At 38.3% G+C, this 20,762-nt stretch overlaps 1 protein-coding gene across 1 annotated transcript; it reads left to right on the top strand.

Annotated features, from left to right (window-relative positions):
- Nucleotides 1-118: 118 nt before the first annotated feature.
- LOC127450610 (protein FAM83F-like) lies at nucleotides 119-20,347 on the top strand. The gene is made up of 5 exons (XM_051714846.1): nucleotides 119-913; nucleotides 8,402-8,569; nucleotides 16,201-16,322; nucleotides 16,491-17,389; nucleotides 18,540-20,347. Exons 1-5 carry the CDS (start codon nucleotides 452-454, stop codon nucleotides 18,587-18,589), a joined length of 1,701 nt encoding a protein of 566 aa, XP_051570806.1. The 5' UTR covers nucleotides 119-451; the 3' UTR covers nucleotides 18,590-20,347.
- Nucleotides 20,348-20,762: the final 415 nt, after the last annotated feature.

Below are 20,762 nucleotides of genomic sequence, written 5' to 3'. Positions count from 1 at the left end.
TGTGTGTGTGTGTGTGTATGTATGTATGTATGTGTGTGTGTGTATATATATATATATATATATATATATATATATATATATATATATATATATATATATATATATATATATATATTATTTTACATTTCTTTGTTGGTCTTATTGGTCTAGTATCTAGGGTCCTAATCTTTGTTGTTAGTGTTGTGATGATAAAATATTGGCGTCAGTAAAGTAAAGTCCCCAGGACATTTTCACACGTATTGTTTTATTTGAAGTTAAACAAGAGTGTCATCATGTCGATTTCAACAAGTTTTCAACACAGCAGCTCAGAGCCCAAAGAAACTCCTCCTCCCGTGCCGATTTTAATCTTGCGCTCCATCACCTGCACCAAACATTCATACAGGTAAAGGTGTGCTGAGCGTTTCCGCCTCTAGGCTCACAGGTGAGCCTTGTGTCCTGGAGCACCGCTGCCATGGCCGAGTCTCAGTTGATATGCATGGACGATGAACACATTAACGTGAAGATACCGGAATCCAAACCGGAATTTTATTACAGCGAGGCGCAGCGGGCCGCGCTCGAGCAGCTCTTGAAGAACGGTGATGGCGCTTTTAAGATGTGTCTCAAAGAGGATAACGTTAAGGACTTTCTTTCCGCCAGGGAAATCAAATGGATGCGCGACACCTTCCAGGAATATGACAGTGACTCAGACACCTGTTGCTCGCGGTCGCCCCACGATACGAGTGAAGACTCGGGTGTTCACTCGACTTACTGGCCGACCATGTCTGACACGGAGATCCCTCCGCTGGACATCGGTTGGCCCAGCAACGGCTATTACAAAGGGGTGACCCGAGTGTCGGTTTACACCCACCCACCCAAAACGAACAGCCCGCATATTAAAGAGGTGGTGCGCAGACTCATTCAAGAATCTACAAAGGTAAGAGGCTTTGTCAGACTAACTGATGCTGATCACAACGGGTTTCTTGGTCCATAAGCATGCATATAATTATGCATAAAAAGGTTTATATATAGATTTAATAACGGTTCGTATAATGTCAATCTGTTCTGTAGGCCAACAAATTATTACCATATTCAGTTATGTCATTCCAATGATGATGGTTAGAGCCAAGATCCTTCAAAGGAACAAGAAGTTGTATCATGTTTGTTGTTTTGAAAGCATATGGTCTTGGCCATCTTAAAAGTCTCATGCTGGTCCGTGTTTATGTGAGGTTTGTTGAAGTCAGTTGTCAGTCATGTGATTTTATGTGAAAGTTCCTGGTTGTAAAATGTATTGATTTCAACTGAGGATGGCTGTATTTCAGTAAACCTCTGACACACACTTGACTTGATTATGTTTCTTTCCAGCTATAAAGTTGTGGGAATAGTTATAGGGAATAAGGGAATAATGTTAACTTGGCCACAAATAAGGATTACGTTTCAAAATGTAATTTTTTGTGTGTGAAAAACTTACACGTGATATTTCCTAAGAACTGAATAGGCCTAGTTCCTGGGGCAGAGGGTTTTTAGTGTTTATTTGAGGACTAGGTGTAATCACTTACCTGGAATATAACCATGTATGTTTGAACATTGAACTTTAGTCATGCCAATTGACATACAGTACAAACACCAGGCCTTCAGTGTTAAAACACCATGATTCTTAAAAAAAAGATGATAAATGAAAAAGAAAATGTAATTTTAATTGTTATTAATAATAATTATTAGTATTGCCATTACCAATAATAATAATAAAATAATTGTACTTATAATATTGTTATTAATTATAAAGTATTATGAAATATTATTATAAACAATAATTATAAAAGTATTATTAATAAGAAGAATTATAATACATATTATTTTTATTATTTAAATAAAAGAGATAGGTCTGAGATAGAGAAACTGAGATTTCCTCAAAGTCAAAAGCATATAAAGCCGGCATCACATTAGCAGATTTTTCCAGTGATTTTCAGGTGCGAGCTTCATTAACATAATGGCCGACCAGTAGGTGAGAGACGAATCTGTCAGCGGGAGATCGTTAAACACTTGACCGTCGGGACTCCCTGCTGAGTTAATGGTTCAAGCAACGGAAAAAAGGATCAAACATGACAAAATTAATAGTTCTGTCGCCGAGGCGGTCACTTGTGTTCTCTTCAAGTGACCAATGAGCTTTTTCTTTTACTGAAGAACTGACAAGATGTCAAGCTTATCTGAACGTTTTCATTGCACTCAGCTGCATATCGTCACAAACGCTGATTGTATTCCATTGTGATTCTGTCACCAAGTGTTTTTCTCCTACACAAAAATGACTAAAGAAATCAGAAAGTGGAGCCACAACAGTCTGTTTTTATTGAACTTAATTTCTTTACTCACTAAAAGTTGCATATGGACATACGCGTTCTACGGCAAGCCTGAAGGGGACGAATACACAATCACACACTTCCACAAGGTAAAGTTACTCCATGAATCTCATCCTCAATCACTCTATCACAATTGTTTGTGCTCAAGCGGTACTCCTGTACATCATCCTATTGTTATTTCAGCAAGCTCCACATGTTTCAGAATAAGAGAGAGAGAGTTGCGGTGAGTCGTTATGTTTGTCACCACTCCAGTCACCCTTCTTAATTGGCAAGTGTGTCGTACCTCCGACTGAAGAGAGCGAGATTTCAGCAAAACAGTCTGCAGGTGAGACACCCTAAGCCAAAATCGAGTTGTTTGGAGTCTGCTAGTGTGACGCCGGCTTAACTTATCACAGATCAGGTGCTGTGTATAGAAATGTAATTTCTAACCTTTTGTATCTATGTGATGCATACGTGTGATTTTGAATGGGTTTGTGTATGAAAGGTGAAGAAATAATCAGTCAAGAAATCACCCCTGCACAACCTTGGGATTTGTCTGTAAGTGCCTGTCCCCTCCTCTATCTTGCTGCCTTGTCAATCACACCAACTGAGGCCTCAAGTCATGCCTCTCTGCTACCAGGTTTGCAAACATGATTTAATGATGCAACTTCCTTCCAGTGCAAATCAGTTGTGCTAAGGCTCTGTCAGCCTCAATTATATTGACACAGTCTAGGCACGCACGATTCAGGCACTCAGCTGGCTTCAACACACCTCCACGTACTGTACACGAACCCTTAATTAATAATAAAGCTGTAATAAAGAGTCATGGATCATTTATTTATCCTCAAAAACTGGAGTTCTACTAAATTTCAGTCTGCCTTGTTACACGTGCCATGTAAATCTGTCATTTCACCCATACTGACTCTATGGGACTGGCCTGTTACAGACCATTTCACTTAAATTATCATTCTCATCAGTGTTTATTGTAATTTTATTGCAATCTTTGGACCTGAAAACCAATGATGTAATGGGCCAGTTGTGACTGAAATACTGTATAATACAGTATAAAATATTACTAGGTTTTCACCTCAACTTTCAATAATGTATGAAAAAAAAAGTTACATCTGCCCGCTTGGTCTACACATTAAACCTCATCTGGAGAATTTAAAAGTGGACTTAAACATTTTGGAACAAACTCATTTTTGCAAAATTCCTCCGTGGGACCTCAGGAAACCAAAAAAAGTCAAAAACTCATCCAAATGATTATCACCAACAACTTCTGGATATTAGACAAATGTTTCCATTACATATTCCACTTTATACAGATGGATCTAAATCTGAAAATCACGTGTCTGCGGCTTTTGCAACAAATCAACTACCTCAGGGTATACGTATTCCTGACCGAAGCTCAATTTTCACTGCAGAGGCCAATGCTCTGCTGTTGGCACTGAAGTTCATTGAGACTGCACAACAACTGGATTTTTTTATTATTTCTGATTCAAAATCATGTCTTGAAGCACTAGAATCTATTAAAACTTATCACCCAACAATTGTGAAGATTTTAATCAAACTGTCATCCCTTGAAGCTCAAAATTTTAACTTCATCTTCTGCTGGGTACCTGGCCACTGTGGAATCTCTGGAAATGAGCAAGCAGATAATGCTGTCAAAGAAGTATTATCTCCAGAACACAAAAATTGCTCAATACCTAACAAAGATCTGAAACCAATCATACATTTTTATGTTAAAAGCAAGTGGTAATCAGAATGGGATCAGTGCTTAATAAACAAATTACATGAAATAAACCCTGCTGTTGTGCTGAAGTTTCTTCTCTTTTAATAACCGGTGGGACCAAGTCGCTTATACACGATGTCGGATAGGCCACTCAAGACTCACGCTAATTTTTACTAAAATCCCCCCATAGGTGCATCATGTCAAAGCCCACTGTCTATCAAACATATTTTATTAGATTGTAATATTTCTACTTCTTCTTTATTCCATTGACACACTTGAAAATGTTTTTAACAAAATTAGTCCAAATCTTAAACATCTTATTTAGTTTTACTTTTATTAATTTAACCTGGTTTTCGCCATGAAAATAGCCATCGAAGCTGGCATGGCATTAAGAAACAAACAAACTGACTAAATATTACTAGTTACTGTAATATAAGTTGTCAAGGTATTTTTAGGTACACTTTTTGTGTGTCTATTCTAGTCTAGACTAGGATCTGCCCTCTTTGCATTACACAATACAGTATGAAGACATATTTGGTAATGGGTTAAGCTGAGACTTTTGTGACATGAACAACTTGTCAAAATGAGTTAATGGCTGTGTTGTTAAGGTTTGTAGCTAGCTAAATTGTGCTACTTTCTAAGTTTACTTTTGCGCTCTTAATGTTTTTTAAAATTCTTGACGTTTTAAACTGTCTTTATATTAATTTGGATATTTTTTTATAAACTTCACATTCTGTGTACATCACTGAGTTATTGTGTCATATTCTTTACATGGGTGATATTTAGGAGTGGCTTAAAATGAATACAAATGATTGCTGACTAGTGTTTTATTTAGGTTTCAGTAAAATGTGTCAATGTTAGCATTAGATTATGCCCTCATTAACTATTATTCAGGTCGATTCTGATGTTTGCTGCCACACATGACTATAATGTAATTTGCACTTCTGAAGTGTAAGGTACTACCTCCTGATGAACTGATAAGAAACATATCTGTCTTAAGAAAAACATTTACTTGTACTGTAAGTTCTGTATGAAGTTGTTTTTAGTTACTTGTTGTTCCTTTGAAATTGATACAGTAGTTTACTATCAATAAAGCAGGTCAGGCTTTACAACCTTTTGGAAATATTCTGGATTGTTTCTTATAGAAGTGAAAGAACAGAATCGTATGTGTTATCAAAATGATTAAAGAAGGCACACCTGTACTTGTGTTAACTAAATTGTATATTACATATATCTTGTGCCTGGTGTACACACTGATATACAAATAGCCTATATTTCAAAGTCAACAAGTCTTTGTAAAAAGTTTTTGAGTTTCTATATTTTTTAAGTGTTTATTTTTTTTTATTTTATTTTTTTAATTTTATTTCAGAAGACATAAATATTATGAGAATGATACCCTGTTAATATGTGTCAGTTTGCTTTTTAAACCATCAAAAGGTGTTTTGAGTGGTTTTGGGCACAACAGAAAAAGTACCTTCAGTGATACATTTTTTTCTCTAATGCACATCACTTCCTTTATTTACCTAGTGTTTTATGAGTATGCTGTGAGTTAGTAAACAGGAAAGATATGGGTACAAGGCCTTAACAACAAATTAACCTTAAGACTGAGCTATACAGAAGCTCTGAATTGCCTCATTACATTTAAATACGTTTTTCCAGATTGTGATTACTGTTTTTAAATGAAGAGCTTTTGTGTAGTCTGAGTTTTGTTTAAACAGTGCCTGTGGTTTATATTTAACAAATATATCTGCTTTGACCCAGACTGGCAGCTTTGTTTTATAGATAGCTTGTTAAAGCTGAGCAACCTGAGAATCATGTTGAGTTTGTTGTCTTTTATTTGCTTTATCTATTAGTGAATCAGTCACTAATGTGTCTGTGCTGAATACCATCTCCATCTACCTTCAGTAAGGATGGCCTCCTGGCCCGGGTCAATGTAGGTGAATTTTGGGACAACTGATGGAACGTGCCCTGTCGGGCCAGTGCTATGTTTTCTTTACATCTGCAGTGTTGTCCATGTGTTGTTGTTGTTTTTTGTCCTGAAAACTTAACATTTCATTTTCTGTAATATATTGAACATTATTGTTGTGAATTCTGCTGATTTAAATGAAATTATATATAGCTAGCTACCATATACAGCTCTGGAAAAAAATAAAGAGACCACTGCAAAATGATCAGTTTCTCTGGATTTACTATTTATAGGTATGTGTTTGAGTAAAATGAAAATTTTTGTTTTATTCTATAAAATACTGACAACATTTCTCCCAAATTCCAAATAAAAATATTGTCATTTAGAGTATTTATTTGCATTAACTGGTCAAAATAACAAAAAAGATACAGTGTTTACAGACCTCTCTGAAAAACAAGTTCATATTCATTTTTAAATAACACAATTCTAATGTTTTAATTTAGGAAGAGTTCAGAATTCAATATTTGGTGGAATAACCCTGATTTTCAATCACAGCTTTCATGCGTCTTGGCATGCTTTCTACCAGTCTTTCACATTGCTGTTGGGTGAATTTATGCCATTCCTGTCGCAAAAATTCAAGCAGCTCAGATTTGTTTGATGGCTTGTGGCCATCCATCTTCCTCTTGATCATATTCCAGAGGTTTTCAATGGGGTTCAGGTCTGGAGATTGGGCTGGCCATGACAGGGTCTTGATACGTTGGTCCTACATCCACACCTTGATTGACCTGGCTGTGTGGCATATAGCATTGTCCTGCTGGAAGAACCAATCCTCAGAGTTGGGGAGCATTGTCAGATATATATATATATATATATATGGCCAAAGGTTTGGAATAATGTACAGATTTTGCTGTTTTGGAAGGAAATTGGTACTTTATTTCACCAAAGTGGCATTCAACTGATCACAAAGTATAGTCAGGACATTACTGATGTAAAAAAAACAGCACCATCACTATTTAAAAAAAAAGTCGTTTTTGATCAAATCTAGACAGGCCCCATTTCCAGCAGCCATCACTCCAACACCTTATCCTTGAGTAATCATGCTAAATTGCTAATTTGGTTCTAGAAAATCACTTGCTATTATATCAAACACTGCTGAAAGCTATTTGGTTCGTTAAATGAAGCTTAACATTGTCTATGTTTGTTTTTGAGTTGCCACAGTATGCAATAGACTGGCATGTCTTAAGGTCAATATTAGGTCAAAAACGGCAGTGGACCAGTTTCATGTACAACAGTAAAGAGAAGACTCGGGTGCAGGCCTTATAGGAAGAATTGCAAAGAAAAAGGTTAGAGTGAGCAAAGAATCACAGACACTGGACAACAGATAATTGGAAAAGAGTGTTATGGATCTTAACCCCATTGAGCTTTTGTGGGATCAGCTAGACTGTAAGGTGCGTGATAAGTGCCCGACAAGACAGCCACATCTATGGCAAGTGCTACATGAAGTGTGGGGTGAAATGTCACCTGAGTACCTGGACAAACTGACAGCTAAAATGCCAAGGATCTGCAAAGCTGTCATTGCTGCACATGGAGGATTTTTTAATGAGAACTCTTTGAAGTAGTTTAAAAAGTTCTGAACATTTTTTTCAAATTGTAATAGTAATTTTTCACATTATTAATGTCCTGACTATACATTGTGATCAGTTGATAACTATGTGATTCAGCCACTTTGGTGAATAAAAGTACCAATTTCTTTCCATAAGAGCAAAATCTGTATATTATTCCAAACTTTTGGCCGCCAGTGTATGATAGCCAGCTAGATATATAAATGTATTTTATTTACATATTTGCAAAATTACTATATATATTTTTGCCCCAGGGAAAGAATGTTTATTAAAAAAAAAAAAAAAAACTTAACATTTCATGGAAAATAGGGCAACACTTAACTATAGGGTTGTTGGCTATTTGTTAACATTAGTGAGCTACATTAGTTCATGAACTAACAACTAGCAATTTTTCAGCATTAACCTTGATTAATGTTTATTTCAACATATACTAATACATTTTTCAAATTAGAAGTTGTATATGTTAACATTTGTTAATGCATTATGAACTAACATGAACTAACAATTAAAAATTGTATCTTTTTAATTTAACATTAAAAAAGTGTTAATTCATGATAAGTAGTGCATTTACTGTCAAGTTTTATTAAAAATTGAAATATGTTTATTTCTGCCACATTAATTTGTTGGGGCCAGTGAAAATGTTGCCAGTGCAAGTTCAAACTACTACTAATAGCCTGTCCGGCCAGCATATAAAGAATTATACTGCAGCACTGCATATAAAAGTCTGGAATCATCAAAAATGCCTGATGTTGCACATAAACAGCTCAAAGGCAGATGTATCATGTCAGTAAGCTCTGGATGAATAAGCTAAACTCTAACCACTTTTCAGGTGGTTGCAGTTGTCATGGACCTGTTGACAGACCTGTTGATCCTGCAGGATCTCTTTGATGCTGCGAGTAAAAGAGGGGTGGCTGTATACTTGCTGCTGGAGGAGCACGGCTTGCCACACTTCCTGGACATGAGCAGCAGACTGCAGATTTCTGCACAACACCTGAGGGTGAGTGAGCCACCAGCCCCAAGCAATTATGATACAGGGAGGTGCTATTAACCATTACTGTTGAGACAGTGGAGTTTAAAGGGATAGTTCACCCAAAAATAAAAATGATGTTATTGTTGAACAAAAAAGGAGATGATAGGTATAATGTGAGGGACTAATGACTTCAGTCACTATTATTTTTTTTTTTTTATACAATAAAAGCAAATGGTGACAGAGGCTGTCATTCTGCCTAACATCTCCTTTTTGTCTTCCACGGAAGGAAGAAAGTCATACATGTTTGGAACACCATGAGGGTTATAATATAATTTTTGGGTGAACTAACCCTTTAAGACAAACATATATGCATATATGCTACTTTAATTAAGCTCTGTTCTAAAACTAGATGAGTTGCCTCGCTCTTCAGTGTCTTGTCTGTTGCCACAGGCTTCAATTGACTTCGTGGTCCACTGTGTACACACATAACAACGCCTGTGGAATAAAACCCAGAACTGCCCCAAATAGCACCAATCTCCTTAAAATACATTGCCAACAAGTCTGATCTCCTGTATGTGGATTGCTTTTTTATAGGACACTGGGGCTTTTCAGCTGAGCAATAGTGTTAGATAATTCAGTATTGTTATTTCTTGAAAGAGGATATTCAGATTTCAGCAGAACTGAGAAAAAAGGCAACTTGATCTTAGTTAGGAGGGTTGTGGAGTACTCTCATCTCTCACGATTCTGCTTTTTCTGTGTCCATGCCAGCCGTGTACTCAGAGTCCCTTTGTGGCTGCTGTATTTCTCTCAGTATTCCGTTTGTGTCTTCATTGTGCAAATGAAAATCGCCACACCTCTGTGTGCAAGGATTTCTTTTCCATTAACCTCACACTGCTGAATTCACATTGGATATTTGCCCAAGTCAGGCGTGTTGCTCTGACACCTCAGCCTTTTTTTAAATTCTAATCACCTTCTCTACTATAACTGCCATTGTATTTTATGGTGAAATTTAAATGTTATGTTCTTTTAAAACAAAGAGGAAGAAAGCTATCAGTTAGCATCAGAGATATTATAAGATGAGGAGATATGCAGTATATGAAAGGGAGAAATCGTAATTTTCAATATGGCAGCTGTAGTCCCGCCACAGTTAAAAGAGGCAGTTGTGTGTTTTTCTATAATGTCCTCACACATTAGCAACCTGGTTTCACAGAATCTCATTACTATACCTATATTTTGTTTACTGTATGTATAAACAGTGGTCGATTTGTAAAAATAAATTCAAGGGGGATGGTGTAGTCAAAGACTACAATCTTTGTGTCCAATTTGGTTTCATTAATTTTTGAAAAACCTTTTTTCTACAAATAAATAACAAATAAATAAAATCTAACTTTAGAATTGTCATCTGGTGTAACCATTAAGTAAAAAGAATTATAATACTTTCTTTGCACCTTGAGTATAAACAACTTAATCATTAATTTCCAAAAAGTTTTCAAACACATTTTTCAAGTGTTTGACTCGTATTTTTGAGTCAAAAATATCAACAAGTTTTCTCAGGGTTACACCACATAAACAAAATGTGCCTTTTCATAAAAATGGCAAAATAAAAATCTGATGTTTTTTAAAACTTCATGCTCAGTCTTGAGGGTCTAAAGGTGTCCAATCTGTTTGATGGATTTTATGGTCAACATAAACAACAAAATAACTACCTACATGTTGGTTACACCAAATGACTTTGCTTTGGTGGACAAAAGTGCTTTTAATCATATTTTAAAACAGTTTTTTCACTGCTTATTTTTTAAAGAAATAATAATAAAAGATTATTCAGCACTAGTCATGCCAACTTTTCTTTTTCAGAATATTCAACTTTTAATGAGACTGTGTCTCTGGACACCACATGACATTTTTCACTTTTAAGCCCCAGAAAAAAATATCAATATGACTTTAAACTCAGCAATTGGAAAATGTTCATCATAGAGGAGGTGTATTCAAGTAAATGGTTTGTGTGTATTTATGTATTTTTAATGTAATACATCTGGACAAAAAGTTTGCATCACTTCATCACTGACCCTTAGGACACATGGCCATAATATGCACCTGTTACCCTCTGTTATTGTATTTTATGATGAATCTTGTGTAAAAATCCACGTTATGATCATGAAAAGGTTTTTTTCTAGATCGCTCACCCACTGCAGACACGCATCTTTTCTTCTCCAATCTGCTACTTGACCATGTTTGAAAGTGCGTGAAACATTTGAAAACTTGTGGCGTAAGTTTCATGTGAACACTAGGAAGGACATGTCAACCCATCACAAACTCCGACATACCTGTTTTTCAGTGTTTTCAGAAAACCGGCGTCTTTTTTCGCAGTAGAGAAAAAGCTCACACATTTAAGGTTGCCAGATTGCATGACTAAAGCGTCACTCTGGCAGCATATATCCAAACTGTACAAGTGTCCAGATCTGATTGGGGGATTTCACCTATAGAATTCTGGAAACCTCACATGTCAAAATCTAATTCTGACTGGCTAATCGCCCTTATTTAAAGTCTGTTATTTATCAAACGTATTAAAATTAAATATTAAATATTTTACTTGCATGATGAAGTAAAACATGACACAACTGATCTAAAGGGGATGGTAAGGGGGATGGTAGTTTTACTAGGGGGATGCTTTTTGGTATTTCTTGCAACAAAGGGGATGGCATCCCCTTGCATCCCCCCAACTCGAGCCCTGTGAGTTAAACGTGGCTTGTTGCACGTATCATGGAAGTTTTCTGGTAACACTAGAGGTGCTACAACAACAATGACTTTTAATTACTTTCACACATTCATGAGTAAAAGGGCAGATTATCAGTTCATAAACAATTGCTTTTCACCCTATTCCTCACACAATGTTACCTTTTGACAACAAACACTTTTACTATAGCAAATGACATGCAAGGCGCTACATTTTTTAATGTTTGCATTAAATAATCAACTACATTTGCAAGCTTATTCGACTGTGATTAAGTTGCATGGTAGCTCAGCTGATAGAATCAGAATCAGAATGAGCTTTATTGCCAAGTATGCTTACACATACAAGGAATTTGTATTGGTGACAGGAGCTTCCAGTGTACAACCATACAAAAACAATACAAAAACACCAGCAAGACATAGATGATAATAAAAAATAAAAATTATACACATACGTACAGACACACATACATACATACACACATACACATGGGCAGTGCAAATCTAATACAATCTGTTATATACAGTGCAAATGTTTTTTTTTTTTGTTTTTTGTTTTTTTTCAGAGGAATGAAATGGCAGAGGAGGTTGGATAAATATAAGAAATACTAAACTGTGTATTGCACATAGTTATTGCTCATTGGGGCAATTTAACTGTTCATGAGATGGATAGCCTGGGGGAAAAAACTGTTCCTGTGCCTAACGGTTCTTGTGCTCAGTACTCTGAAGCGTCGGCCAGAAGGCAACAGTTCAAAAAGGTAGTGGGCAGGGTGAGTGGGGTCCAGAGTGATTTTTCCAGCCTTTTTCCTCACTCTGGAAGTGTATAGTTCTTGAAGGGGGGGGGCAGGGAGCAACCAATAATCCTCTCAGCAGTCCGAACTGTCCTTTGTTGTCTTCTGATATCTTATTTCGTAGCTGAACCAAACCAGTTATTCAAGTGCAGAGGACAGACTCAATGTCTGCTGAGTAGAACTGTATCAGCAGCTCCTGTGGCAGGTTGAATTTCCTCAACTGGCAAAGGAAGTACAACCTCTGCTGGGCCTTTTTCACAGTGGAGTCAATGTGTGTCTCCCACTTCAGGTCCTGTGAGATGGTAGTGCCCAGGAACCTGAATGACTCCACTGCTGCCACAGTGCTGTTTAGAATGGTGAGAGGGGTCAGTGTTGGGGTGTTCCTCCTAAAGTCCACAATCATCTCCACCATTTTAAGCATGTTCAGCTCAAGGTTGTTTTGACTGCACCAGACAGCCAACTGTTCAACCTTCCTTCTGTATGCGGACTCATCGTTATCTCGGATGAGGCCGATGACAGTGGTGTCATCTGCAAACTTCAGGAGCTTGACAGAGGGGTCCTTGGCAATGCAGTCGTTGGTGTAGAGGGAGAAGAGTAGTGGGGAGAGCACACATCCCTGGGGGGCACCTGTGCTGATTGTACACACAAGCTGCTGCCTGTCCGTCAGAAAGCTGGTAATCCACTGACAGATAGACAAGGGAACAGAGAGTTGGTGTAATTTATTCTGGAGTATAGCTGGGATGATGGTGTTGAAAGCTGAACTGAAGTCCACAAAAAGGATTCTTGTATGTGTCCCTGGTCTGTCCAGATGTTGCAGGATATGATGCAGTCCCATGTTGACTGCATCATCCATAGACCTGTTTGCTCGATAAGCAAATTGAAGGGGATCTAGAAAGGGTCCAGTGATGTTCTTCAGGTGGGCCAACACCAGTCTCTCAAATGATTTCATGACCACAGACGTCAGGGCGACAGGTCTGTAGTCATTAAGTCCTGTGATTTTTGGTTTCTTTGGGATGGGGATGATAGTGGAACGTTTGAAGCAGCATGGGACTTCACACTGCTCCAGTGATCTATTGAAGATCTGTGTGAAGATGGGGGCCAGCTGGTTAGCACAGGATCTAAGACATGCAGGTGAAAAGCCATCTGGGCCTTATGCTTTCCTTATCCTTTGTAGTCGAAAGACGTGGCTCACATCATCTTCACAGATCTTAAGTGCAGGTTGAGTAGCAGGAGGGGGGAGAAGAGGGGTTGCAGGAGGTGTTAGGGTTTGTGTGAAGTGAAGGTCAGAGTGGGTGTGGGGTGTGAGATTGGGCCTTTCAAATCTACAGTAGAACACATTCAGGTCATCAGCCAGTTGTTGGTCCACCACAGGGTTGGGGGCAGGAGTCCTGTAATTCATAAGTTGTTTCATGCCACTCCACACTGATGCAGGGTCGTTAGCTGAAAACTTGTTTTTCAGCTTCTCAGAGTATCTTTTTTAGCCACTCTGATTCCCTTATTCAGTGTGTTCCTGGCCTGATTGTACAAGACTTTATCCCCAACTCTGTAAGCATCCTCTTTGGCCTGATGAAGCTGCCTGAGCTCTGCTGTAAACCACGGTTTGTCGTTGTTAAATGTTAAATAAGTCCTAGTAGGAATGCACATATCCTCACAAAAACTGATATATGATGTAACAGTATCTGTGAGCTCGTCCAGATTGGTTTCTGCAGCCTCAAAAACACTCCAGTCAGTGCAGTCAAAGCAGGCTTGTAGTTCCAGCTCTGCTTCATTGGTCCATTACTTTACAGTCCTTAATACAGGCTTAGCAGATTTTAGTTTCTGTCTGTAGGTTGGAAGAAGATGAACCAGACAGTGATCAGAGAGTCCCAAAGCTGCTCTAGGGACAGAGCGATATGCATCCTTTATTGCTGTGTAGCAGTGATCAAGTATATTTCTGTCTCTGGTTGGGCATGTGATGTGCTGTTTGTATTTGGGCAGTTCACGTGTGAGGTTTGCTTTGTTAAAATCCCCAAGAATAACAATAATTGAGTCCGGGTATTGTTGTTCTGTGTCTGTGATTTGATCAGCCAGCTGTTGTAGCGCTGTGTTCAAACACACGTTTGGCACAATATACACACTCACCAGAATAAACGAGGAAAACTCCCACGGCAAGCAGAAAGGCTTACAGTTAACAAAGAGCGCTTCCAAATTAGGACAGCACATCCTCTTTAACATTGTTACATCTGTACACCAACTTTCATTGATGTAAAAGCATGTTCCACCGCCTCTCGTTTTCCTCTTTAACTCCGCGATGCGATCCGCTCTGAACAGCTGAAAGCCCGGCAGATGTAACACGCTGTCCGGAATGGCTTCACTCAGCCAGGTTTCTGTGAAGCACAAGGCAGCAGAGTTTGAAAAGTCCTTGTTTGTGTGGGTGAGGAGATGTAGTTCGTCCGTTTTGTTAGGGAGAGAGCGGAGATTTGCCAGATGAATGCTCGGCAGCGTTGTTCGAAAGCCGCGCCGATGGAGCCTGACCAGCGCGGCTGCTCGTCTCCCTCGCCTGCATCTCATAGCGTGTTTAAACAACACAGCCACGCCTCCGACTGGAATGTCAAACAAAACGTCCGAATATTCAAAATCCGGGAAAATATTGACTGGTGTATGCTGTCGAATGTTCAGCAGTTCGTCTCTGGTAAAACTGACTGGAAAAAGATTACTAAACACAGGACAAACAAACAAAAACAACAAAACAATAGAAGCGCTCCACACCAAGGTGGCCATCCGCGGCGCCATCATGATGTATTTTCATGATAAGAGCATTGCACTTGCAACAGGAATGACTGCGGTACGAGTCCTTATAAGTAAATGAGCCGAAAGTGTAAAAGAAGCTCCACAAAATGACATGGTTGCTTTTGCAATTGCGTTTTTTATCTCACATTTGCTAATACACTGTTGGTTTTGTTTAGATTTGAGGTTTAGAGAATGGAGGTACTGCAGGTTTTGTAAATTGTTTTAACATGATAAAGCATTGAACTTAAACTCATCAATTTTTCATCTCATATTTGCTAATACACTATTGGTTAGGTTTAAGGTTTAGGGTAGGAAGGTTGTTTTGTTGATAGAGCATTCAGCGCTTTAGGGAGCTTTTTACAGCGATCCGATTGCTTCATCAATGTGAGTACAAGTGGCAGCTGTTTACCACTTTAATTAGGAAACGACTCAAGAAGACAAGTGTTATTAAAGTATTCATCTGTTTGGATTTACACCAAAATTTTACATGCACAAACGGCACTTGTGTTTGTCTGCCACGTATGCATTGAACTTGCAGTGATGTGAAGAATGTTAGCAGTTGTCTTCCGTGAGCCCGTGGATGCGTTGAAACAGATGTGAAGAATAAGAGCTGCTCTGTGAAGATGGTTTATTTGTAGACAAACAGGTGTGAGAAATGCATTACACTATTATAATTGCGATCGGGAGCCTGCAAAGACGCAAATTATACGCCATCATCAGCGGTTCACTTCAGCGATTTGGTATGATTGCGTTCACATCAGCAGCGAACCGTCCTTGAGTTCACATGAACCGTACCCCAGACCACCTTTTCAAGAGAACTCTGGTGTGGTTTGTGGGTGTGCACCCGAGTTCGGAAGACAGCGTTTACATTATCCAAACAAACCGAACTTTGACATCATTCGAACCCAGGTGTGCACCAAAAGTGCGAGTGTGAAAGAACCCTATAATGTCATTTTTAAAAAATGTCGACAGATACATAATTTTCATTAGATTAGGCTGCGCATTAGCTAGACCATGTTTAAGGTCTGCCACCTTTGCTTATGTAAACAACTAAGATTTTTCAGCAATCACCTGAGCTGTAAGGAAAATTACATCTTGATGATGCTGATTGGCTAATGACACCACAAGAATTTGCACAGTCCCAAGTGATTATCCTGAACTGTCCCTTTCAACCTTTTAAGAGCTTTTAAAATTGGACCCTGGTAAATCATACAATTTATATTTAGGGGCCATCAATGGAGAAAAGTCACTTTTTCCAATTAGACAGTGTAGTTACAGCATTTATCAGCAGGGGCTCACTGGACAATGCTTACCAGTTAAACCTTGAACCTTTTGTCTTAGACATTATTTTCTCTCACCCTGTTTTAGAACCTGCGCGTGCGAACTGTGAGAGGCTCTGGGTTGGCTCTGTCATTTGGTCGTCTGCCAGGATCGCTGTGCTCCAAATATATGTTGGTGGATGGAGAGAAAGTGATGTTTGGATCATACAGGTTAGTATGTAGACCAAAGGTACATCTCACACAAATTTTTTGTATTATAACCCACATCTGTTCAAACAGGACTCCTTGTTCACACTTCATATTGTTTTTTCATCCACCATGCGTTTGTTAACACACTCTTTCATCAACACATTTTATTTACCTTTCCATTCTATACAGCTTTACATGGAGCTCCTCCCGAATGAACCGGAACACAATCACTGTGATGTCAGGACAAGTTGTAGACTTCTTTGACAATGACTTCAGAGAGCTGTACGCTGTGTCTGACAAAGTGGACCTATACCATGAGTTTCACATCACTAAGCCATCCCTGATCATTCCTGTGCTGAAAATACCAGCACAACCCACTATGCATGCAGTTCCCGTGTCCACCTCTCGCTTCCAAGTCTCTCTAGAGAGCACCAAACAGACTTACCTAAAGGTGCCAGCACATAAATACCACAATCCAAAGTACTCTTTGGTTGTTGGCAACAGTCTAGGTATGACTGGCTCCCTGCAGGATCTTTCTATGCTAAGGGACTGTGTTGACCATGGCACTGTGAATAACATGGAAAAATTAATCTACACCAATGGGGGCAGTATATGCCCACAGTCCCCAGTGTCCCCAGATGGGACAGAGGACAGTAAAGGTGATGGGAAGAAGCTTTCAAGTTCTATTTCTAAAAAGCAGAGTTCTTCGTTCCTTACTTTCCTAAAAGTCAGGGCAAACAACCAGAGTACGGACTCGAACACAACCAATCACAGCCCAGTCTCTAAAATAACCAATCAAAGCAAAGATCCAAAACAGGTCAATCATAACAAGGACACTAAGGTAACCAATAACTCCAAAGAAGCATCTTGGTTGTCCAGTCATATCAAGGAAGTACAACAAGAGGATGCATCCAGACACATGACTCCCATACCGGCTCGCAAGATCTCAGAGACTGACAGCACTGGTGAACTCGGGGACACCTTTGAGATAATAGAGAGTCCACCAGTGGTGAAGTTTAAAGGCAAAAAGAGCAAAATGGGTCAGAGGAGTATTTCTCTTCAGGCTATTTCTACAGATGGTGAGGATGGTATGTATACTATACATCTACAACCATATGATTCAATGGTGCAATATTTTTATTTTTAAAGGCATAGTTCACCCCAAAATGAAAATTTGGTTATAATTAACTCACCCTCATGTCTTGAATATCTCTCTTGAATATCGTCTGATTTTTTTCAATTCAATGGCAGTGGATAGTGACTTTAAAGCTTAATAAGGACCCAAAAGTATCATAAAAGTAGTCAATGTGGGTTGTGTATCATAATCCAAGTCTTCTGAAGACATGATAGGTTTTGGTGAGAAATAGCCCAAAATGTTTATCCTTTTTCAGTGAATATCTTGGAAGTCTTTGCTCGTCCATGAGTGCATGAGAGAAGCTCGTTCACTCTGGCTCGTGTATTTACGTGAGAACTTGCATCTTTATTTAATTGCATAATTAATTAAATATCTTATTCTCTAACCACCTGCAATCCAGTTTAACCAGGGACTAAATGTGCTGAAACAGCACTGTGCCATGAATACTTAAATTCAGTCATTGTCATTCTTTTCAGCGCAAACACACCTCCTTTATACAGTATGTAAATTAGGCTTATTAAATATTATTATTACTGTATTTATTGCGTCTTATTTACAAAATAAGGCACTATTTGTGTGATGCAGGTAACATTGTGCTATTACCTCCAGTGGAAAGCAGGTGGTAAACTGAATTTTATGAGATGTTTCTGGACATTTTTATTGATTATGGCAGCAGTAATTCATCATATGATGATCAAATGATGAAAAAGAGGGTTTAAATCAAGCTTATTTCCAGACGTACGGTGTAGTCACAGGGTGCACTTTCACCATTTTAAAGTGCCAATTCAGGTGTCCGAATCACAGTGGTGGAGCGATGTTGTGTCCCAGTAGTGTTTCCAGATTGCAGTAATCTGCTTTATCCTCCACAACCAAATACTTGGAACTGACCTACAAGATCAGGAATTGTGCCGTGTGTATTGCGTTCAACATGAAATGTTTGCCTGTGTTTGCGGCATCACCCAATTTGCATAATCTTTGTTAAGTGAATCGGGTGCTAAAACAACACATACAGTGCATGCAAATAAACCACGCCATCAGCAGATGCAATTCATTCTTAGTCAATTCCCCACTGATAATGTTTGACTTCTTTTGTTTCTTTACAGGCCTGAGAGGGCGGAGGCGTCACCAAAAGAAGACTTGTATTCAGTCCTGAGGTATCCGTTCTCAGCGAGTGGAATCAACATAAACATGCTTACAAATAAGGACTTTAGATACAAAGACAGGTTAAACAGGAATATTAAAGGGATAGTTCACCCAAAAATGAAAATTGTCATCATTTGCTCGCACATGTTGTTTCAAACCTGGATGACTTTCTTTCTTCCATGAACACAAACGGAGATGTTAGGCAGAATAACCGCCTCAGTCACCTTTCACTTTTATGGTATGGAAAAATTATGATATGAAAGTAAATGGTGAGAGACTTTACATGCTCCCTAACCTCTCCTTTATTCTTCCATGGAAGAAAGTTGTATGAGTTTGAAACAAAATGACGGTGAGTGAATGATGACAGAATTTTCATTTTTGAGTGAATTATCCCTTTAACAATATACTGTATACTGTAACTTTAAAGAGGGAATTTGCCTCATTATGTTCACCTCCAGCAATGTGTAAACAATATTGGACAAGATGGGGAAAGTGATTATCCCTAAAATAATATCAACTCTGTCAGGTGAAACTCCTATTGGTGCTGAATTTTGAGAGGAATGTAAGGTTGTTAGAACAGCCTACAGAATGCTGACATTGCAAGGAGCTGGTCTCACAATGAATGACTGAAAGACAGAGCTCACACAGATATCGTGTGACTTCCTGTCGTGCATTATAGAGCTCATTAGTGGACAGCAGTGTGCTCAGTGTGTGTGTTTGAAAATGTGAACATGTAAGCTTATTTCTTTCTGAATGTCAGAAGTATTTCCTGTTCAGTAGATGCTTGATATTTGCTCTACAAATCCTTCCTGTCCAAATCAGTTCCACTTACCTAATGTTCAATTCTGTGTCATAAAGGAATGAGGAAAAACGGTAAAGCTGAAAGATGAGCAACTAAAGAAAACAGTGCCTGATCACTTACCGTGACCGTGCAGCTTGTATGTACAAAATATTGAAAGACCTAACCCAGCTATGTAAAACTCATGCCACTGTTATTTGCATGGGATCATCTGTACACGTTTGATGTATTATAAACGTTGTAATTGTCAGAGATGGTTTCTTGAGTTTGTGAATTCTTTCTTGTATCCAGCTTAATATGCAGAGTCAGCCATAAGTAAACCATTTGTAGTTTAATTTCACCATAAAGTGTTACACTGTGACTCTTTTGCGCTATGATAACATTCCTCTGTTTGTTTGAGCAACCAGTCCAACCCGGCACAGAAACATTGGCTCAAGTTTGGGGCAGGACTATCTGTTTGTATGGAAGGAGGGGCAGTTTTCTGGAATCTGTTTGAAAACAATGATTATTTTTAGAATTCCATTTGGTGCCTCTAGTAGCACATAAAACAGCACAGAAATAACAGTAAACAGTGGACTTAACTTGGACTCCAGATTAGAGGCTGGTGAACATAAGGCTTTAGGTCTACAATGAGAAATATTTTGCCACAATATCGTGACTGTTTAGATAAGATAATTCTCTCATGGACTCTGAGTATGTGCAGTCGTTTGCTCCTGTAACATGATGATAACAGCTGGTTTACTGTAGTAAGGTTTAAAGACTTTTAAAAGATCAGACAAGTACAGCACAGAACAAGCATGCAGCCTTTTATTAGATTTGACTTGGACTTGTGATAAAAGACTTTGTATCAGAAACTGTCTTTTATTTGTACAATTCCTGCAACACTCTGTACTGTTTCTTTAAAGAATGTAATTGCCTTATGGCACCTTGAATTTATAGATGTAAAGCGCTTTTTTTAGATAATGATGATTGCCAATAAATAAAGGTCCATGGCCTTAAACTCATTCTTATTGAACCACAGAAGATCTGTGATTTTACACAGCTAACAGTTGCCTGTGAGAAAGACAATGAGCCTCATTTGGTAAATGTGTGTTTAATCAAATGTAATTGATAAGTGGCTAACAGCTACTTTTACACAAATTATTAGGTTTGTTATTATAAGTGATGTGAGCGGTCAAACCTCATATCAGGTCTTGATACATATTTAAAATGACACTTATTGAAAAAACAGTATTATTATTAAGTAGTATTCTTTAAAAATGTAAATATATTCTGTATATATATATATATATATATATATATATATATATATATATATATATATATAGGTCCCCCTCGTGCCGCCAAAGCAGCTCTGACCCAACAAGGCATGGACTCCACAAGA

Source organism: Myxocyprinus asiaticus, chromosome 13 (genome assembly GCF_019703515.2).
Source record: "Myxocyprinus asiaticus isolate MX2 ecotype Aquarium Trade chromosome 13, UBuf_Myxa_2, whole genome shotgun sequence".
NCBI lineage: Eukaryota > Metazoa > Chordata > Actinopteri > Cypriniformes > Catostomidae > Myxocyprinus > Myxocyprinus asiaticus.
Note: the sequence above shows the minus strand (reverse complement) of the source record. Positions and strands in the feature narration are given on the sequence as shown.